This window comes from Lithobates pipiens, unplaced genomic scaffold (assembly GCF_037356315.1).
Source record: "Lithobates pipiens isolate NorthernLeopardFrog02 unplaced genomic scaffold, aLitPip1_a1.2 Scaffold_19, whole genome shotgun sequence".
Classification (NCBI taxonomy): domain Eukaryota; kingdom Metazoa; phylum Chordata; class Amphibia; order Anura; family Ranidae; genus Lithobates; species Lithobates pipiens.
This window is the reverse complement of record NW_027507764.1, coordinates 76,584,894-76,606,520: the sequence shown is the minus strand read 5'-3', so window position 1 is coordinate 76,606,520 and position 21,627 is coordinate 76,584,894. Positions and strand designations below refer to the sequence as shown.

The window sequence follows — 21,627 nt, the reverse complement described above, 5'->3', positions numbered from 1 at the left end:
CACTCTGGAACAGTTTGCTGCAGACTATTTATCACAATCTCTTCCTTCCTTCCAAGAAACCAAGTGTAGCACTATTCCCGTAGGAGCTGCTAGAATTCTGCTGCCAGGCACACACAGTAACTCTTTTCCTCAATATCCAGTCTAGGGACGTTGTCAGAGAATGCCTATCAGCTCTTTGGCTTGCAGAAAATGCACATGCATGCAGAATTATTAGCAGAATAGTGAACAGGCGCTCATGTGCGCAGGAATGCACACTCGCACAGGCCCGCACATGTTGGCACGAGAAGGGCTATTTAAAGGGGCTTTCCGGCCAATACATTTTTTTTTTAAAAGTCAGCAGCTAGACTTTTAATAAGGACACTTACCTGTCCAGCGATTGTGCAATGTCGGCCGCCCTGCTCCTCCATCTTAACGAAGGGAAACAGGCAGTAGATTCACTGCCTACTGAGCATTCGCGAGTCATGTGGCGCTTTGTGAATAACCCCATTGTTTTCTGGGACACACACATGTCCCAGAAGGCAACGGGCCACTCTCCGAAGAGGAGGAAGCGCCACGGAATAGGAAGAGGCAGATTAAGGAGACTGCCTAGCAACAGCGGTTTCAGGTAAGTGAATTTTTTTTTTTTAAATATTATTAATACATTTGGGTTTTTTTTGGGTGGCCCCACACTTTAAGGCTGCTCCTGCTCAAGTACGGACTGGTATTTCAGCTATTTCTGCGTCCTGCTGATACTCTGCGTATTCCCTTATTGTTGATCCGACTTGCTTCTGACCTGAACTTGGATCCTGATTCTGCCTTGTTACCAGCTCTTGACCCCGGCTCCTTTGCTGACCGCGTCTTGCTTTATGATTCTACATCTTGCTACCCACCTGCTGCTGACATTGGCTATCCCTGTAACCACATTTCTGTTTCTGACTCTGTTCCATATCTGGTTCAAGTTCCTACCTGGCTCCCTGGAGGTGGCTCCACAAAGAGGCACGGCCACCAGCAGGTAGTAGAGTTCCTGAGAGAAGGCTGCAGAGCTGAACCAAGGTTTGCAGGAGTTCGTGAACTGGCTGAGGATCTGGTATAAGAGGTACAAGGTAAGTCTGAGGTACAAACAAGGGTCACACACTGGAGGTGGCAGGCAATCCGGGTCACAGGCAGAAGATCAAGTACTGGAGGAAGCAAGGCAAGTCCGTAAAGCAGGCCGAGGGCCAAACACTGTAGAAGGCAAGGCAAAGTCCAGTCTGCCGCGCATATGCGCAGGCATATTGCAGATGCAGCTGGAAATAACCCTTCTCTGACACAAGCACTCTTATCAACACCTGCTGGCACTCATCTTTCTCCTGTCCCTCTGTGCCCTCTGTTGCATTTTCAGTGGGACCTGGGATGGAGGTACAAGAGAGACCTACCTCGTCATTTCAGTCCCTGATCAGCTATGTGACAGGTGTTGTTATTTTTTGTTGTGTTTTTGTTTTTGTTTTTGGAGAACTTGGATAGGGTTGAGGGAATTGAGTGGGATACTCCAAAAACAGAAACTATGTACAGGTTTAGGACAGTGAGCTCTGTCAAACTGAAGCAGAAGTACTTCCATATAGCAGACTGTGAACTTGGCTTTGGAACGGAAGCTGTTAACAGCACACAAGCTTCTTCCTCTAGAGCGCTAAGAGCAGAGTCCCTTCACAGAGAACCAAACAGAATAAGCTCTTTAGGACACCAGCCAATGCCCCTTTTGAACAGACACACACATCTGACTCTCTAGCACAGGGGTGCCCAACCTTTTGAAGAGCGAGGGCCACTTGCGTCTTGGTCATTGGTTGTGGACCACAATGAGCGTAGCGGGCAGATGACAGGTCCGTGTCAAATCTGCATATGCAGAGCAGACACGAACATGTACACCGTCTGCTCTACTTTATTCTACAGGCCCTTCGATTCGCCCATACAGAAGGGGATTGATCCCATTCTGTTTTTTTTCAGCTGGTCAGATTAAAGGTAGGCAGGTGTAAATGGACACAAGTCTGTTTACATCTGCTGCTCCATAGAGATGAAGGGTCCATTTGGGTTGAACTGATCATGTTAAAGGGGCCTAAGGCTGCTGTGGTTTACCAACATTGCGGGTAGAGCATAGTGCACCTGTGGCTTTCCTGCAGGTTAGCTGCACTTTGCCATATATTTCTATTATATCCTGCAAGTGTGGTGCACTTTCTAAAAGTGTACTAAACCTGCAAGTAATAAAAGAATGCATTTGGTATCACTCCACTTGTGGCAGAAGTCAGTGCTATACAGGAAGCATCAGCTTATGCGGCTCTGCTGTGCAGCCGCTTGCTTCCTTTACCGCTGACTTTATTCACAACACTGATGCTCTGGGGTGGCAGGACGACAACCATGATCTGGGCCTGCCAACCTGCCATTTCAGAGAAGGGGGTTGCAGGCCACATCAGAGGGCTCGGTGCGCTACTGGTTGAGCACCCCTGCTCTAGCACAAGAGGGGTGGTAGCAGCCCAAAAGTGTCTAAGATCTCTCATAACTATCTGTACTCACAAAATGTCCAGGGACAGTTGGTTCCCTCCTTCCAACTTCCAAGCAACACTTTGCTGCAGTGATATAAGGCCTGATCTTTAGTAGACAGTCCCTCAGCCAGCTCTCCTTAGCTTCAGCATCCAGGCCTTCGGCCTGAGTATAAGTTCAGGCCAAGCTTCGGTTGTTCAGACGTTCGGCGAACAACGAACATTATGTGGTGTTTGTGGCAAAGTTGAAAGCCGCGGAACCCCATTAAAGTCTATAGGCTGAACAACCGAAGTTCGGCCCAAACTTATACTCAGGCCGAATCATTCGCCCATCCCTACTATCAACATTGAAATCATAGCAATCTGCAGCAATGTATTCTGTCTACAAAACAAGGAAAAAATCAGACATTCTGCATCCATGTGTTTCTGAGTGACAAATGACCCTTGTATCCATTTTATTTCTGCTATTATTAGGAGCTGCAGAGCCTGAAACTTTTAATTGGACTCTGAGCGTTGAAGTTATCCTGAAGGAAATGCAGTTTTTATAGTTGGAATTGAAATTAAATGTCTAATTGTGTAATATCGTAGGCAATTTGCCACAATGTTCTAGTGGAGCCTTCAGAAAATAGGTCACAACAACAGACTGACAATTAGACGGCCAGTGATACAGGATTGCCACAGCAGGTTACTAATAAAGAGACTAAAACCATTCACATGGGTCTAAAACTCATAGCAAGAGGGTACATTAAGCTGCTGTGCTCATAGTTAGTGAGCTGTAGATTTATATCTTCAGAGATGAATTCTGTTCCTTCAGGCATAAAGAGAACAGAAGTGAGAGCTGTTTTATTTTATTTAAGTGCCCAAGTTCACACAAAAGGAACATTAAAAAAAAGGGGTAGGTGATTTACCCAGGGGTGGATACTTTGCCCTAAACATACCCTGATCCCCTTCTCCAACCACGTTATACTTACCTTTCCTTTGCTCTCCTTCCTCTGTATTCTTTCCTCTGTGGTCGTCATTTCAAAATACTTGGGCCCAACTGAGGGAGGAGAGATTATCACCAGCCAATGTCAGGAAATCTTCCATACCCCTGAGCCCTGACAGTGGTCAGTGGGTGGACTTTACACAGGCACTGTCACTTTGCCCCGAAGTATGACATTGGCCCCTCAAGTTTTGCAATACCTACATTTACAACACAGTCTACTTGCTCAGGGCTTCAGTTTTCTTCCACTTAGTGGTGCAGTGCCGCAGCCTGGTCCACTCCTTTTTGACTGTAGTCAAGTGATTTGAGCACCCCTTTTTTTGATGACGGAAGCAATTGCTAATAGCACCCAGCAGAGATTCCTTACTGCATTTGTGTTCCATTGAGAGCTATGAGTCCCTCTGGTCATGTGAGTAACATTAAAGAATGACATGGCGGTGTGGGCACAGCTGCTCCAAATTCAACTAATTGAGAAAAAGTGGAAAAATAGAGCTGGACCTATAGGGTTATCTCACTGGTATTGCTATTGATGTCGGTTTAAATTGGGGTCCGCAACGTGTTGATTGTGATCTACCCTGATCTTTGCTGACCCCCGGAATCTGGACAGGAGGGATTGTGGGGGATGACATTTACTGGAACCAAGCCCCTGTTTTTTTTTATCCCGCAGCAGATGAAAGCCTGCATCTTCTCCTCCTTCCACCAGTGTCATTGGCTACAAGAGTGAAAATATAGGGGCTTGGTTCCAGTAACTGCTGCCCCAGAGACCCTCCTGTCCAAGTTCCCCTTCCTATGTGCTCCCCTGCCTAGTCCCCCTATTCTGTAGTGCTGCTGGCTTCCCCTCTTCCCCCTCCCTCTGTCTGCTGCAGGGGAACTATTAAGGTTGGAGAGTGGGGGAAGGGGCTAGTAAAAATGTAATTTTCTGTCCCCTTTCTTTTCCGAATGAACACACTGAGTGATCAGTATTGATCTGTTTACTATGCTTCAGTTTGTGAACAAAGAGCTCTGTACAGAGCTCTTTCTGTTCATTTATTCTGTGCAGCTGAGGCTGCAGAAATAGAGATTGAGACCTTATATAATGGTTACTGACGCCATTTTATACCCTAAAAATGTTCTAAATAAAATCATTGGAAACAAGATAGAGACTGAGGGCTATGTCCTTACTCTTCTTTCTCTGTCTCAAATGTGAGACATCAGGGGTCTATTTAGATCCCTGATATTTCACTAAAGCCGCCCAACAGGGCTGTTAAAATTAAGAACACAAATAATAAACTAAAATTGTAAAAATTTATAAAAATAAAATAATAAAAAAACAACTGACACCATTTACTGCCATACTGAAACCAACCTCTGTCCTACCAACACCATCCCCTGCTCTACTGACACTGTCCATTGCCTTACTGACACCATCCCTTGCTCTAGTGACACCATCCACTGCCTTACTGACACCATCCCCTGCTCTACTGACACCATCCTCTGCCCTAGTGGCACCAACATCTGCCCTACTGGCAGTCCGTCCACTGCTCTACTGACTGACATTGTCAACTTTTAAGGTCAGCTAAGTTTATATTTTTACAGTGATGTTTGTTTTATATATTTTTCTAAGTTTTCCTTACTATTTAATTAGGTCTTGTAAGTTAATTTCTTTTACCACTTGCTGACTGTATAACTTACATATACGGAAGCAAGGCGGGTCTCCTGCATAGGAACATGTACCTAGTACGTGATCCTGCACTTCCAGGTGTAGGGCACGCATGCGTGCCTCCGTTGACCCGCTCCCAATGGGACTATACAGAGCAGGAGCTGATCTGAGGGTACTGTGGACTCGATGTCTTCCAGCATCTGCCATCATTAGGCAGAGCCAGAAACAAGGCAGATTGCCATTCTGTCAGTAGGGAAGGCATTGATTCTGTGTTCCTACAAAGCAGGTATGGGGCACACATGCACGCCTCCGATGACCCGGCCCGCTCCCACTATGATTATACACAACAGGAGCTGAACTGAGGGTACTGTGGACTTGATGTCCGCCGGCAACTGCCAATCATTAGGCAGAGAGCCAGAATGGCGATCTGTCTATGTAAACGAGGCAGATTATCGTTCTGTCAGTAGGGAAGCCACTGATCCTGTGTTGCTATGATTATACACAACAGGAGCTGAACTGAGGGTACTGTGGACTTGATGTCCGCCGGCAACTGCCAATCATTAGGCAGAGAGCCAGAATGGCGATCTGTCTATGTAAACGAGGCAGATTATCGTTCTGTCAGTAGGGAAGCCACTGATCCTGTGTTGCTTCAAAGCAGGATTATGGATCAATGCCTTCCCCTAGTAAAAGCATCTCCCCCACAGTATGCAAGCACTGGCTATGCACACCGTTAACTCTTCCGGAGGTCAAGTGATTAAAAAAAAGGGCACCAATCCCTGTGATCATTAATCTCTTTTATGTTCAGAGGCGCCTTAATGTGTGCCATGCAGTTTCCACATACAGTTGCTAATGTAGACAACAAATACCTCTACTTTTATTTGTATTCTAGAAGCAAGTGTTCCAAAAGGCTCCTAATGCTAGATTAACTGATTCTCACCCGCCCAACGTCATATGACATTGCGGACTTTGATTGGTGATATCTGAATGATGCCTGCAGTTACAGGCAGTTACAGTTAATTTTCCTTAATAAAAATACAATAAAAAAATGCAAACAATTGGTTGACACATAGGAGGAGATTTACTAAAAATGGTGCACACAGAGTCTGGTGCAACTGTGCATAGTAACCAATCAGCTTCTAACTTCACCTTGTTCAATTAAGTTTTGACAATAAAACCTGGAAGCTGATTGGTTGATATGTACATCTGCACCAGATTCTGTGTGTAGCACTTTTAGTAAATCTCCCAAAATGAATAAGTAAGTAAAAATTAGCAACTATGAAATAAAATACAAGAGTAATAGAAGAGGAGACAGGAGGGGGTTCAAGCATTGCCAACTGTACAGGATCTGAAAGGTAACAAGTATAGCTAAGATAAAAGAAGGCCAGACTATTGTGACATGCCATGGCAGGAGAACAGTCAAAGTGTTATGGAACAAGATAAGAGACTGGGTGGTGTTTAATAGATGCTTATCAGCCAGGCTCAGGTTGTGATTGATGACACCTTTTTAGAGACACTTGCTTGTGGCTACCGCAATTTAAGGCACAGGATCTCAGTGCCACCAGCAGCAGAAGATCCAGGCACCTGGTACTTACTAAAGGTTCTTCTGCTGGCTAGATTGGAAGGTGGTGTTACAGGAAAGTCCTCTTGTTTATTAGGCCTTGTACACACGGTCGGACATTCCGACAGACCGTTGGATTTTTTCAGACGGATTGTGTCTGAAACTGGTGTTGCATACACACTGTCGGACAAAGTTGTCAGAAAATCCGATCGTTCGAAACGTGATGACGTTCGTTCGTTGCGATGGGACTACGTTCAGGCTAGTAGCCAATAGCTTTGGTCTCCTAATTTGATCTGAGCCTGCGTGGCACTTTGTCCAATCGGAATTCTCTACAAACGAACAGACAAAGTCCAACCAGATCATGTTGTCGGAAAATTTTATATCCAGCCCTCAAACTTTGTTGGTCGGACGTTCCGACGGAAAAAGTCAGATGGAGCCCACACATGGTCGGATTATCCAACAACACGGTCCGATTGTACATTTTCCGTCGGAATGTCCGACCGCGTGTACAAGGGCTTAGAGTTTCTCTATCCGTGGCAATATAAACACTGGCTTCAAACTGAGCCCTAAAACATGCTAACTCCCCCCTTCCAAGATAAACAGTTGTCTAATTCAGTTGCCCACCCATCACTAAACTGTACTTGGAACCAGGGGCGGACAGACAACTCATGGGGCCCCCGGGCAATAGGAGGTTATGGGGCTCCCAGGCAATCAGAGATTATGGGGCCACACAGTAGACACAAACACACACACACACACAGTATACAATCACACAGTATACACAAACATGTTTCTATTGGCTGAGAAGGTACTGGAAAGGTGGGGCAGATATAATCTCAGGATTTTTAGAACAAAAGGATGTCAGTAAGGGACATTTCAGAGACAGGTGTAAAAAAAAAAATCACATTTTTACATACTGTCGCTGGTTTTACGGAGGCTGGCAACCCTGATGGGACCCCCTAGTGGCATGGGGCCCTCGGGCAGTGCTCGAGTGGCCCAAGGGTCAGTCCGCCCCTGCTTGGAATAGACATCATTCATTGAATGTAAAATGAGTATTATTCTAAAAATTAGTCAGAGCAATGAAGAAAGAAAACTATTCTAAAGCACCAAAGGCCTTTCATACGATTCCCTGGCTATTAGTTTGTGTGTGACATTTCTGGGTTTTGCTAACTGCCGATGACTTTGACAAAAACACAAGAACAACAAACACAACAAAACTCATCATGAATCTCCCCAAATGTCATCACCGTATTTTTTATATCTCTGCTCCTAATTCCAACTAAGCCCTGTTTTCTAGCAAGTTAAACATTTAAGTACACAGCTATCATTTCTGTGCCTCTGAAATATAATGTTAGGAGTAAAAATAACTACTTGATGCTTTCTTAGATTTCTCCAGGTCTGTACACCTATAGAAAAAACGTGGCTCCTATTCTGGTGGATGTTTAATTAAGTGTGCATGTTCATGAACAGGTTATTTCAGGTTTAATGGGTTTTGGGTTGTGAGCAATTTCTTGTTAGACTGGATCCCGCCTAGCTAAGACTATGTGTAAAAGAAGCTTATACGAGATACGAATTCCAGAGCAAAGGAGGCATTACCTTGTCGACAGAGCAACCTGCTACCTTGCTAACATTTCACCTCAGGGTGTAGTCCTCAAACAATAGTGAGGCAATGTGTATAAATGGACGTCAGTCACTTTTAGATGCAAATGATTTTATTTAGTTTATTGACTCTCTTGAAAAACTCTAGGGAGAGAGGGTAAGGGTGCAGGACACCCAAAGACCAGCAGACTCTAGAAAAGGGGAACAAAAGTATTTACAGTCTTCACAGATGGAAAACCTTTACACAAACCCAGCATTCAGTGACTGTAGCTCTAGACTGTAAAGCACTTATCACTTCAGCTTCCAACACCCTGTGGAGAATGCACCAAATACTCCAGTGAGGTCCAAGCTTCACATCCAAGTGTAGCAGTCATAACCCTTTGCAGGGCGGCCTTAACTTTTGGGATTACCGGTTACCTCCGCTTGGCTTGTTCTTCCACGTCTACGGGTTTCCAGGGTTGGTACCCAACAACTTTGGATGCTGACACCAATAAAGTCCCTTTGAAAGGTTTTTATTTGCAGGGGTAACATCCAACAATACAGTCTCGTATGGGAACAGAGGGCAAGGGTGAAGAAACTCAGGCACCTTGAATTGCAGATATAACAAGTCTCTAGTACCACCCAGAGAGTAGCCACTCACAGCTGGGCACTTCAAGGCTGAACAAATCTCTAGCCAGAGATTATGCCAATCAACGCCTTGACTCAGAACTTGTGAAATCTCTGACCTTGAACAAGTTGTAACTGAAAGTGAACAGGAACCCTTTTCTTCAGTACCTGGAACGTTCTCTGTCTCCTTGACAGTACTGGAAAAGTGTGGATTCATCAAGGTTCTTCACAACTCAGTAACGAGGCACTTCTCAGGATGCTTGTTGGCTGTCCTCCGAAGAGTCCTCCCCCGGTCACTTGCAGGAGCTGCGGTGCCCCTCCAAGCTAAGAGCACACCCAGGTGCCTTGAATCCTCCCTCAGTTACTGCGCCTCGGACCAGCCAGTTCCGAGACTCGGGAACAAACGGATCCCTACCCCAGACCAGGCGGGTCTATTGGGGTTAGCCAACCGAAGCATGTTGCGGAGTGACGAATGCTTCCATGACCGGGACCCCTCACGGGGCTACCCCGGTCCAGAATCAGGAACAGACCGCTAGGGCCTCACGAACGAACCACATGTAACACGTGACCTCCACATCTTAAGTACCCCTCACCAGACTCCTCAGCGGGGCCCGGCACACCCACTGATTGGCTCAGAGGAAGCTGATACCCAAAACGTCCAACCAGGCCTGGTTCTGAGCCTGTCATGTGCAACTCACTGTACACATGACCAGGCAGAACTCTAACACAGCCCAGTCAAACTGATGTCAAAGTTAACCTACATAATTAACCCTCAGAACCCCATTACCATTCTGAGGCAAAAACTAAATGTACACATGAATGACACTTTGTCCAAAGTGTCACTGCTACACAAGCTTCTCCAGCCCCTCAATGCATCTGGAATTCCTCCATGTCTCCTCAGTTCCCAGGTTAGGCAAACTAGGCCTCAAACTCAGGCGTTTGCCCAGCCACATGGTCACCCTCTCTGGCAGGCTTAAGAGGATTCAACGCCCAAATATATCCAAATAGCCAAATATATCCCTCCCCTAGGCAGGAGCCCCAGAAGAGAATTGAACAGCAGGGTTGCTACACTAGAAAAAACAATTGTTGCGCGAGGGTATTCCAACAGGAAAAAGGCTGCGTCACCTGGGATAATTAGGGTGTAGTGTGAGGACACTGAACACAATAATCCAGGTTCCAAAAGGTAAAGGCAATTATACTTTAAAATCATATATGTATATATATTATATGCTATAATAATATTCCATGGTGGGGAGAAATTAGTCCTAGGAAGTCCATAACCTGGGTGCTGACCACAGGAGTTAAAAGCTGACACAGGAGAGGCAGCACGCTGAAGGGCAGAAGAGACTCTGGGATGAATACAAAAAAACAGACAAGCAGCGCCAGTCTAAGTGTAGCAATATTAGTAACACATTTATTTAAGCAGTAATGCACTCACTAGAAGGTAGATTAAAGTTGGCACATCTTTGATGCAGCAGCTGGGTTTTTAGGGATTCAGAGCAGTTTCCATGGAGTGCAGTGTCATTGTGCTCGGTGGCACCAGTGGTTTCCTGTGTCCGGGGCTAGACGAGGGGGGCGCAGGAGAAAGCCGTCATACAAAAAGTATGTGGTCTCTGGGGGAATAAGCTGTGACATGCATGCATTCAGAGCATGCATGCTCCTTCATCAGGCACTTTCACTTTCTGTATGACAGCTTCCTCCTGCGTGCTCCTCGTCTAGCCCCGGACACAGGAAACCACTGGTGCAGCCGAGCACGATAACACTGCACTCTGCTCTGCTCTGGATCCCTGAAACCCACTTGCTGCCTCAAAGATGTGCCTACTTTAATCTAACTTCTAGTGAGTGCATTACTGTCTAAATAAATGTGTTACTAATATTGCTACACTTAGACTGTTGCTGCTTGTCTGTTTTCTTGGGTTGCTACACTAGTATATCTCTCTATAATAGAGCTTTAGATAGCAGTTAATAACTAAAGAAGTTCTAATCCCCCCCCCCCCCCCCACTCCATTCAAACTGAAAAAAAAAATTGGCTTGACATACACTTTCATTTTGCTTTCCCTATTGGGGCCAATGCAGTTTGCCAAAATGTTGAAATTTTACCCAAATTTCCTGATTTTTGCTGACATTTGGGGAAATATAAATCATCAGTTTTACCCATTCCTGTCTTGGAGATAGTAGGATGTGTAACAATGTAATTTCTAGTATTTTCAAATGATCTGGATGAATACGATTACAATGGATGAGTTAAAATTTTAGGGATTGTACTAAAAATATACTTGTTGCATAGTTTTGGATTCAATTAATTTTTTCTAATTTTGATCCTTTTCAAAGGCACTACACCTCAAAAGTAAGCATATTTAGCTAGGTAATACAACGTTATGTCCATAGAGTGTGAAGAGTTTCTAAGCATTTGTAAGTGAAAAGTATGTATTGTACCTCAATATCAGTTCCATTATCATTTCCTTCATCCAAAAACAAATCTGAAAGACCAGCAGCTTCAGAGAAGTCATGAACAGTGCTGGGACGGTTTGTGTCCACGGAATGCCTCCTCCATCTGTGCCTGGATAGGTGCAAATCCACGGAAACACTTTCATCCACTCTGGATATGGGCGGACTGATGAAATAAGATGTGTCTAAAAAAAATAAAAAAAACACAAAGAAGATTGATATAGGGATTACAATGTTATTTGATGTCAGTTTACAAGTTTCCTTCCTCCTAAAATTGGTAAATCTCAAGTCAAGGCACAGTGAGGGCAAAACATTCATTAGGGAAACAAAATTGAATAACAGCATAATAACATAAGTCCAGACAATGTATACTGTAGGTTTTCCTTTGCAGCACAACCTTTCTATGCAAATACCAACTTCATACCTACAGTGGTGTGAAAAAGTGTTTGCCCCCTTCCTCATTTCCTGTTCCTTTGCATGTTTGTCACACTTAAGTGTTTCGGAACATCAAACCAATTTAAACAATAGTCAAGGACAACACAAGTAAACACAAAATGCAATTTGTAAATGAAGGTGTTTATTATTAAAGGTGAAAAAAAATCCAAACCATCATGGCCCTGTGTGAAAAGTGATTGCCCCCTAAACCTAATAACTGGTTGGGCCACCCTTAGCAGCAACAACTGCAACCAAGCGTTTGCGATAACGTGCAATGAGGCTTTTACAGCGTCCTGGAGGAATTTTGGCCCACTCATCTTTGCAGAATTGTCCTAATTCAGTTACATTAGAGGGTTTTTCGAGCATGAACGGCCTTTTTAAGGTCATACCACAACATCTCAATAGGATTCAGGTCAGGACTTTAGCTAGGCCACTCCAAAGTCTTCATTTTGTTTTTCTTCAGCCATTCGGTGGTGGACTTGCTGGTGTGTTTAGGATCATTGTCCTGCTGCAGAACCCAAGTTCGTTTCAGCTTGAGTACACGAACAGATGGTCGGACATTCTCCTTCAGGATCTCTTGGTAGACAGCAGAATTCATAGTTCCTTTTATCACGGCAAGTCTTCCAGGTCCTGAAGCAGCAAAACAGCCCCAGACCATCACACTACCACCACCATATTTTACTGTTGGTATAATGTTCTTTTTATGAAATGCAGTGTTCCTTCTACGCCAGATATACTTGGACACACACCTTCCAAAGAGTTCCACTTTTGTCTCATCGGTCCACAGAATGTTGTCCCAAAAGTCTTGGGGATCATCAAGATGTGTTGTGGAGAAATTGAGATGAGCTTTGATGTTCTTTTTGCTCAGCAGTGGTTTTCTCCTTGGAACTTTGCCATGCAGGCCATTTTTGCCCAGTCTTTTCCTGATGGTGGAGGCATGAACGCTGACCTTAACTGAGGCAAGTGAGGCCTGCAGTTCCTTGGACGTTGTTGTGGGGTCTTTTGTGACCTCTTGGATGAGTCGTCGCTGTGCTCATGGGGTAATTTTGGGCGGCCGGCCACTCCTGGGAAGGTTCACCACTGTTCCATGTCTTCGCCATTTGTGGATAATGGCTCTCACTGTGGTTCGCTGGATTCCCAAAGCTTTGGAAATGGCTTTATAAACCTTTCCAGACTGATAGATCTCAATTACTTTCTTTCTCAATTGTTCCTGAATTTCTTTGGGTCTCGGCATGATGTGTAGCTTTTAAGGATCTTCTGGTGGACCTTACTGTGTCAAGCAGCTCCTATTTAAGTGATGCCTTGATTGTGAACAGGTGTGGCAATAATCAGGCCTGGGTGTGGCTAGAGAAATTGAACTCAGGTGTGGACAACCACAGTTATAGTATGTTTTAACAAGGGGGGCAATCACTTTTTCACACAGGGCCATGATGGTTTAGATTTTTTTTCACCTTTAATAATAAACACCTTCATTTACAAATTGCATTTTGTGTTTACTTGTGTTGTCCTTGACTATTGTTTAAATTGGTTTGATGTTCCGAAACACTTAAGTGTGACAAACATGCAAAGGAACAGGAAATGAGGAAGGGGGCAAACACTTTTTCACACCACTGTACATCCGTCGTGTACTGTTGGAGTCTCGGTAGTCTAGGAGCTTTAGTCCTAGGCATCACCATATAGACTATAGGGGGTATGCATCTGCTACTACTTGAAGTAAGCCACTATTTGCACACTGACAACATGGGGCTTCTGGGATTGCCAGAGGAAAAAAATCTTACGTATCTTATGGCTGTTGAATTTGCATGCCCACCTTCTTTAACATTTTCTACTAGTATAAGGTCTACTTTAAATGTATTTGTGACTTTGCTAAAGATGATAAATTGTTTGCTGGGTAGATACTGTAGCAGGCACCTTTAGGGGACTCTGCTTTTTTTCCAGAGAATCCTAGTAGCCTACATATTTTGAGTTGGTCTGAAATGTAAATTGTTGGCATGGTCCTTGTGTATCCTACACTTTCCTATTAGCCACCCCATCAGGTTTCCTGGCAAACAAGAGGGCACAGGAAGTGACAGGCCATACATGTAACATGCAGGCTATGTTATAGAGCAGACAGCACATTCAGACATTACGGTTTCTACTGCTCAGTCATGTGGGTAATTTAACATTTTAAACAAAGCCACAGCACACTTTACAGCTTGTGAACATGGCTATTTTTTCAAACACCATTTGCTCCATATGAGAATGTAAAAGCAGATTAATGCAGTGTAGAAGGAGGTCAGAAGCACATGGGAAGGAACTCAGTAGCATCTCAAAGTGATCTTGAAAGAATGACGAATGCACCGGTAATCACACTGCATCTATCCACCCCCTCAACCCCTTAAAGGGAACCTGTTGATTTGCACTACTCGGTATGTGACTTCCTCTCATGTGACTGTCTAGCACTTGGTGATCGGCCGTTCAGGCACCCAGTGCTTTCACGTGGCGCTTCAAAAGAATCTTCAGACATGGGTAAGCTCCAAGTTGCAAGCTTACATAAGGCTTTGCTTCAAAAACGAGGGCTGCAAAATAGGTAAGCAACAAAGCAAACAGAATATTGGGATGCATTAAAAAATAAAAAGGGGATTAATTCCAGAGATAAAACAGTCATTCTCCCACTCTACAAGACTCTGGCCCGGCCACACCTGGAGTATGCTGTCCAGTTCTGGGCACCAGTCCTCAGGAAGGATGTACTGGAAATGGTACAAAGAAAGTACAAAGTACAAAGAAGGGCAACACAGCTAGTAAAGGGTCTGGAGGATATTAGTTATGAGGAAAGGTTGCAAGCACTGAACTTATTCTCTCTGGAGAAGAGACGCTTGAGAGGGGATATGATTTCAATATACAAATACCATACTGGTGAACCCACAACAGGGATAAAACTTTTTTGTGGAAGGGAGTTTAACATGACTTGTGGCCACTCATTAAAATTAGAAGAAAAGAGGTTTAACCATAAACGACATAGAGGGTTCTTTACTGTAAGAGCGGCAAGGATGTGGAATTCCCTTCCACAGATGGTGGCCTCAGTGGGGGGGGGGGGGGGGCATCGATAGTTTCAAGAAACTATTAGATAAGCACCTGAACGACTGCAACATACAGGGATATACAATGTAATACTGACATATAATCACACACATAGGTTGGACTTGATGGACTTCTGTCTTTTTTCAACCTCATCTACTATGTAACTATATAAGCATAAGCTACTGACATGACCATCATTAGTTGAACCTCTTCTTTACAATAGATTGGCAAAGCACAGATTTAGTTCAGTGACATATTTGAAGCTGTATTTCAATAAGCAACAACATACTGTACAGGAATAAATATTAGAAACTAAAGAATAAGAAAAATGACTAAGCACAAGTCTTACAATACAATTTAAATTGCGCTGTTTTTTTGTTGTCCTAGCTTAACATGATTGGTTTCTATGGCAAACAGCTCCATGCTGGAATGTATTGTGCCTGTGCAAAAATTCCATTGCCAAATTCCAATTGTCAATTGCTGTATATAATAATATTATTGATAGAAGTTACTATTTCAATACTATCTTATACAATATCATGTTTATTTGCAAAGAAAGAAAAAAGGGTGTTATACTTAAAACGAAAATGTATATTTTGTTTTAAAGAACAGCTGACATGTAGTCCAGGATGAAACATTTTAACTTTTAAGTTCCTATCGACCTATCGATCATCCTATTGACTGAAAACATAACCCAAAAAGTAGAATATGCAAAGCTTCTGTTGCACCATTGAAGCTAAACTTTTTCTCCTACAGATATGTTCAACTATGACATGGACACAGAATTATATTAGGCTTCAAATCCATTGTGAGAATATGACAGAGTGGCAAGACACCATTGGATCAAGTTTGTTTTCAACAAACTTTGTGAAATGATCATTAAACTCCCACATCAGTTCAAGCAATAGGGCAGTCAAAGGTCACATGGTCTCTGGCTATCAGCAGACCATTAAATTAGAGACTGCTGTGAGTCCTTTTTTTTTTTTTTTTTAGCTAGACAACTCCTATCAAGTAGATATGACATGAGCTAATATGATCAGCAAGGTACAATATTGTTGAGCACTACCAAGCATAAAGCAGAGCCTGCCTACAATACATAACAAGCAAATATGGCATCCTCCATGTACAGGTATCATTACAATAAACAAAACTATATATAGATGCAAGGTTTTAACACACAATGATAACAGTATTTCGATTAAGCCTTTCTGACAATGGTAGTTGCATGGCTGTGTTGGACTTAAAGCCCAAATCTAGATTCTGATTCCACCTACTCTTTTGCCCACACTCCCTCTGGATCCAACCCTGCACTGTTAAAACAACTGATGCAATTGACATTTTATTTAGAAATCTAGGGGCCAATCTGGTGGCGTCACAGGTGCTTTTTATCTCTCCAGCAGGCAGCAGATCCTAAACTTGCAGGGCGCTGCCTTGCCATGCAATGATCTTTGCAGCATTCACCTATAAATTCCATGTGGGAGATGACGTTTGACACACTGGGCTTACAGGAAGTCTGTCAAATGATACTCGGTGTCATTCAACCTGGAAGAGGAGTGCTGCCATATCATTAGATTTGTATATCTATGGTGGACAGTGGCGGCGATTAAGTGAGCCTAGCAGCCATAGCTGCTGGGGAAACCAAATTTTGCAAGGTTGAATTGGGCTTTTATACCCATCTCCAGGCAAAGCAAATCCTCCCTCCAAGCCCATCATCATTTTTCTTTAAGTAAAGTCTTAGAACCCCCTTTTTTATGTCACCGATGTCTCACCAGCACCTGTTCCAGGGGTGGAGATCAGTCATCCAGCACTGCAGTCTGTGCCCATGCTGACCAGTGCCCTGGTTGGACATCTTTATTACTATCAGTGCTCTGGAGCCTGCGAGGACCTCTCAGTATATGGCTCCATCTAAGACTATGGGAATATAGTGATACACGTATGGTGGCACACACCTTAAAGAGGAAGTAAACTCTCCCACTCTGATGCTTCTCTTCATTTAGTCCATTATAATACATAATTATCAGACTATAGCCACTGTAATCCAGCCCAAATCGCATATTACTTACTGTTTAAAAAAACTTTAAAAAACTTGTTTCCAGGGGTTAGGCAGCGCCATCATAAGTATTGTTTTCTGAGTCCACAGTGGAGTGTATTTCCGCCCTTACATTGAGCACTTCCTGTACTATTAACCAAGCCTCCTTCTCAATCCAACGTTTCTATAGCAACCCTGCTTCCCTGTTCATAGCTGACTTGTTTTATTTCATAGTATTTGCTTGTACCGATGTCTAATGTTTTCGTCAGTCTTATCAGCTTCAGCTGATAAGACTGCAGTAATGGCCAGGTTTACATTGTATGTCATGTCACATGGGCACATGGTGTGTAGGAGGAAGCTCTGAATAAGTCTGAAGTCTCCTGGGAGTTCAGTGTTGTGTGCCATAGGAAGTCCTGATAACAGATAGATAAGACATAGAGAGTATGCCGTAAATCAGGGGAGATCTGGGCATGCTCAGTGACTTTATTCTAAAGAACTAAAAGGATTACAACAATACTAAGCAAGTAAGGAGATATCTACAAGCAGTGTTCATTAGGGTTTTTTATGCTGATTTACATGGGACAAACTTGTGGGGGAGGGTTTACAACCACTTTAAAGACTGCCTGGTGTAAAAATTAGTACCACTTTCGCAATGCAGGGGATAGACACGATCTATAGCCAATAGTTGCAATCTGCAGCAGGTCTTGTATGTTTAAGATAGGTCTGTTTGTACAACATGACAGCACAAAAAAAGCTCCTTCAACAGATGTTTGAAGCATCTTTGGATCTTTCTCAAGACCTGAGTGCGAATTTCAACTATTGGCATACAGTGCTCAGGAATGGTCAGCGTTAAACATATTTTTATTGGATGGGTTGTACATAGAAGAGAACGTATCAGCACTGGAACTGGAAGAAGGGGAAAGGGGAAGAGTCATAATAAAAGTACAGCCACCCTTCACTTTCACTGAAAACATGGAAAAACATACTACAAATCATCGCCACAAAAGCTGTTTTTGTCATTAAAAATTACCTTCACATTTTGCTCCACAGCCCCTATCATTTTTTTAAAAAAGTCAAAGAATGAAAATGTCTCTTCCTCACAACTTTGGCTGTAAAAATTTAATAAGCATACTTTGATTCTGTTTACTAGAACTTTTTTTTTTTTAAAGGTGGGAAAAAAAATCCAGCAACATAGCCAGTACGTGGAATATTTTGTTGATAAGATATATGAAATTTAAATGACTCCGTATCTAGCTTAAGCAGTACATGCAGTTTATAATTGAAAGTGTCGGCTTAGACATTCAAAGCATATTATGAGCTTGTCAAAGCCTCTCTTGTACAAGAGAACATTAAATTAGGCTGAGGTTCCATCAGAATAACAGAGGAGAATAAATATACTTTTGGAAGTATCTTCCCTGTCTCTGCTGGTTGCCACAAAATGAACCACTGTTGTAAGATTAAAATCGATATAATAGGTTTACTTAGTATATTTCGAATTTTGCTGTCATATTTACCCCCTTAATAGAAAGCTGTTACAATAGAAATATTGGAACAGCAATTGCTGCTTGTCAGCTGCCTTACCTCATAATAATACTGGGGGGGAAATCTCTGGACTGAAGATGAATATTGCAGCAAAAGTCTGATTTTGAAATTTTATCTTTTAATTGGCCCAATGCTTTTATGTTGTTATTTCTGTCTGGAGTTCTGCTTTAATAGGACATCTATTCTAGTCAACTACTGCACACTGAGAGGGAATGCTTGAGGAAAGTTTACAGAAAAGCTGCAAAATTAGCATTCAGACAAATATATATATAGATATATATATAATTATTTGTAGGGCAGCAAACTACAAGACCACGTGCTATAAAAACTTTGATAACAAAATGGTAAGTTATTGGAAAAGGCTGTAAAATTTTTGAACTGGAAAAAAAAAATAACCGACTATAACAAAACCCTCAAACTATTACACAATCCCTGAGATCAATTCATTAGCAGAATCCCCCAAGAAGAGGATGGAGCAGGGAAGAACCATTTCAGATATCTACCCAGCTGGATAATTAACCGTGACTTTGTGCCCCCAGCAACAGCGGTCACCACAACAGAAGTGATCAGAAATCTCTTCAAAAGGGTCCTCAAACATTTCTTCCTAGCCAAAAGGAAAGTTAAATAAACTATGGTTGTTATTATTGCTATGTCCCTATTAGGCAGAGTTTCCCTCACTTTCTGTGGTGTCATTGAGAAAGGAACTTAGAGGAAATTGCTCCAACGGACACTTATCTTGATAAACGTTTTTCTAGTAAGAATCATTTATTTGGTTTTGTGGAAGAAAAAGTTGACAGATCAATAAACCCACACTGGGACAGTTTTGCACAACCTTGTATACCATACCACAGCATGAAGGGGAAAGAAGACCAAGAGGCACATATGTTTACACTGTCTTTCACGGATTGCTGTTCTAGTCCATAAACTGGGGAATAAAGAATAATTAGCACTGATGGGCAAATGGTTCAACCCGAGCATAAGTTCGGGTCGAACTTTTGTTGTTTGGGTGTTTGGCAAACAGCCGAACAAATGGGTCATTTGATCGTTTGTTCAGCCCCCGAAACCGACCACAGTGCATTGTGGCGCTCAGCAGTGCATTGCAAGCCCTGATTGGCTGAAGCAGTGAAAGCTTCAGCCAATCAGGGCACAGAGCGCTGCCAGAGTCATGATTGGACACTGTAATCATGACTTTATCCAATCATGGCTCATTCCCACCCCACAGTATAAAAGTATTCTTTCAATGGCAACCATTTTCAGTGTAATTTTGGCGTGGAGAGAGATAGAACAGGGCTCTGCTATTAGTGTGCTATACTGTGCTATTTTGCTTCAATTGTCAGTGTAGAATATTAGTTTAGTGTCAGTCTAGGGATAGTGTGAGTTTAGTGAGGAGGACCATCATTCAGCTTTGCACAGTGTGCAGCTAGAGTAGGGACAGCTCAGATAGTTTCACTGTAGTGTAGTGAGACAGTGTCATTCATACATACATTAGTGTAGAGTAGGGACAGCTCATATAGTTTCAGTGTAGTGTAGTGAGATCGTGTTAGTAATCTTTACGTTAATGTATAGCTAGAGTAGGGACAGTTCAGATAGCGTCAGTGTATTGCGTTTACTTCTGTGTGCGTTACTGACAGTTTAATGCCATATAGTGTTGCATGCTTTAGTGCCAGTTTAACACCATTTACTTCTGTGTGCGTTACTGCTAGTTTAACGCCATATCGTTTTGCGTGCATTACTGCCAGTTTAACGCCATATAGTTCTGTGTGCGTTACTGCCATTTTACCGCCATATAGTTTTGCATGCTCTACTGCCAGTTTAATGCCATATAATTCTCTGTGTGTTACTGCCAGTTTAACGCCATTAACTTCTGTGTGCGTTACTGCCAGTTTAACGGCATATTGTTTTGTGTGCGTTACTACCAGTTTAACGCCAAATAGTTTTGCATGCATTACTGTCAGTTTAACGCCATATAGTTCTCTGTGAGTTACTGCCAGTTTAACGTCATATAGTTCTGTGTATGTTACTGCCAGTTTAATGCCATTTACTTCTGTGTGCGTTACTGCCAGTTTAACTCCATATCGTTTTGTGTGCATTACTGCCAGTTTAATGCCATATAGTTTTGCGTGTGTTACTGCCAGTTTAACGCCATATAGTTCAGGCGGCCTCTGCTTTTTTTCCCTACGCCAATGGCTGATCATTAAGGATGCATGCACTGTATTGTCACCATTTGAGGAGGCCACAAGGATGGTGAGCAGTGACAGTGCATGCATCAGTGACACAATCCCTGTTGTGTTCCTGCTGGAGCAGATTCTGCGTGGCATTATGGACTGGACACTGGAGGCAGAGCAGCAGGAGGAAGAGGACTTCCTTTCCTCTCAAGGCCCACTTTATCCAGGCACCATCATTCCTATGTCACAGAACACACAGGAGGAGAGAGGGGAGGGGGATGAGTAGGAGGATTCTGGTACTTCCACAGGCAAGAAGAGGAAGACATGCGTAAATCTGTAAGTGATGGCTTTCCAACCCCAGGACCCTTGGGAGTAGTACATGGCTGGGAGGAGGAAGTTTCAGATGATGTCATCCTGAGTGACCCCGAGGAATCTGCTTCTCAAGCCTCTGCAAATTTGAGGTGCATGGGCAACCTCATCCTTCAAAGCCTGTGAAAGGACCCAAAAATATGTGGCATAAAGAGAAGGATGATTACTGGTTGCAAACCCTCCTTGACCATCACTATAAGGGGAAGGTCTCAGAACTCATCCCGTCCCCAAAGAGAGTGCAGAAGATGAAATCTCTTGAGGACTAGTGATGGCCGAACGGTTCGCCCGGCGGTCGTTTCGCGGCGAATTTCCGACATTCGCGGTCCGCACGTTCGAACGCCTTTTTCCGTCGTTCGCCGCGGCGGACTTACGTGTTTAATGTATACAAGAACTTTAACCTTTGGTGACACGTTTATCATGTGATACAGGACAGCCAATTGAGACATGACAGCACATGGACACTTGTACATTCCCCCTAACCTATAAATACACCCGATCCGGTGGCCATTTTACATTCTTTCTTCTGTTACGATAGGGACAGGTTCCTGTGTGGAGTAGGGAGAGATAAACCACTAGCTATTTGGTACACAAAAGTTCTTTTCAGGACTGGTATAGGTGTTAGGTGTTGATAGGTTTGCTGTTCTGCTGATTCTTGCAGCAGCCTGAGTGTCTTTTGTTAGTTTAGAGAAAGGGAAAGGACGGTGTA

General features: G+C 43.2%; 1 protein-coding gene across 1 annotated transcript in view; it reads right to left on the bottom strand.

Moving 5' to 3' along the window:
• The window catches only part of PLXDC2 (plexin domain containing 2), an 811,301-nt gene that overhangs the window by 500,387 nt on the left and 289,287 nt on the right, over positions 1–21,627 (bottom strand). Inside the window, exon 2 of the mRNA XM_077490934.1 lies at positions 11,310–11,506. Coding sequence (XP_077347060.1) covers positions 11,310–11,506 — 197 coding nt within the window. The remainder of the gene's footprint in view (positions 1–11,309; positions 11,507–21,627) is intronic.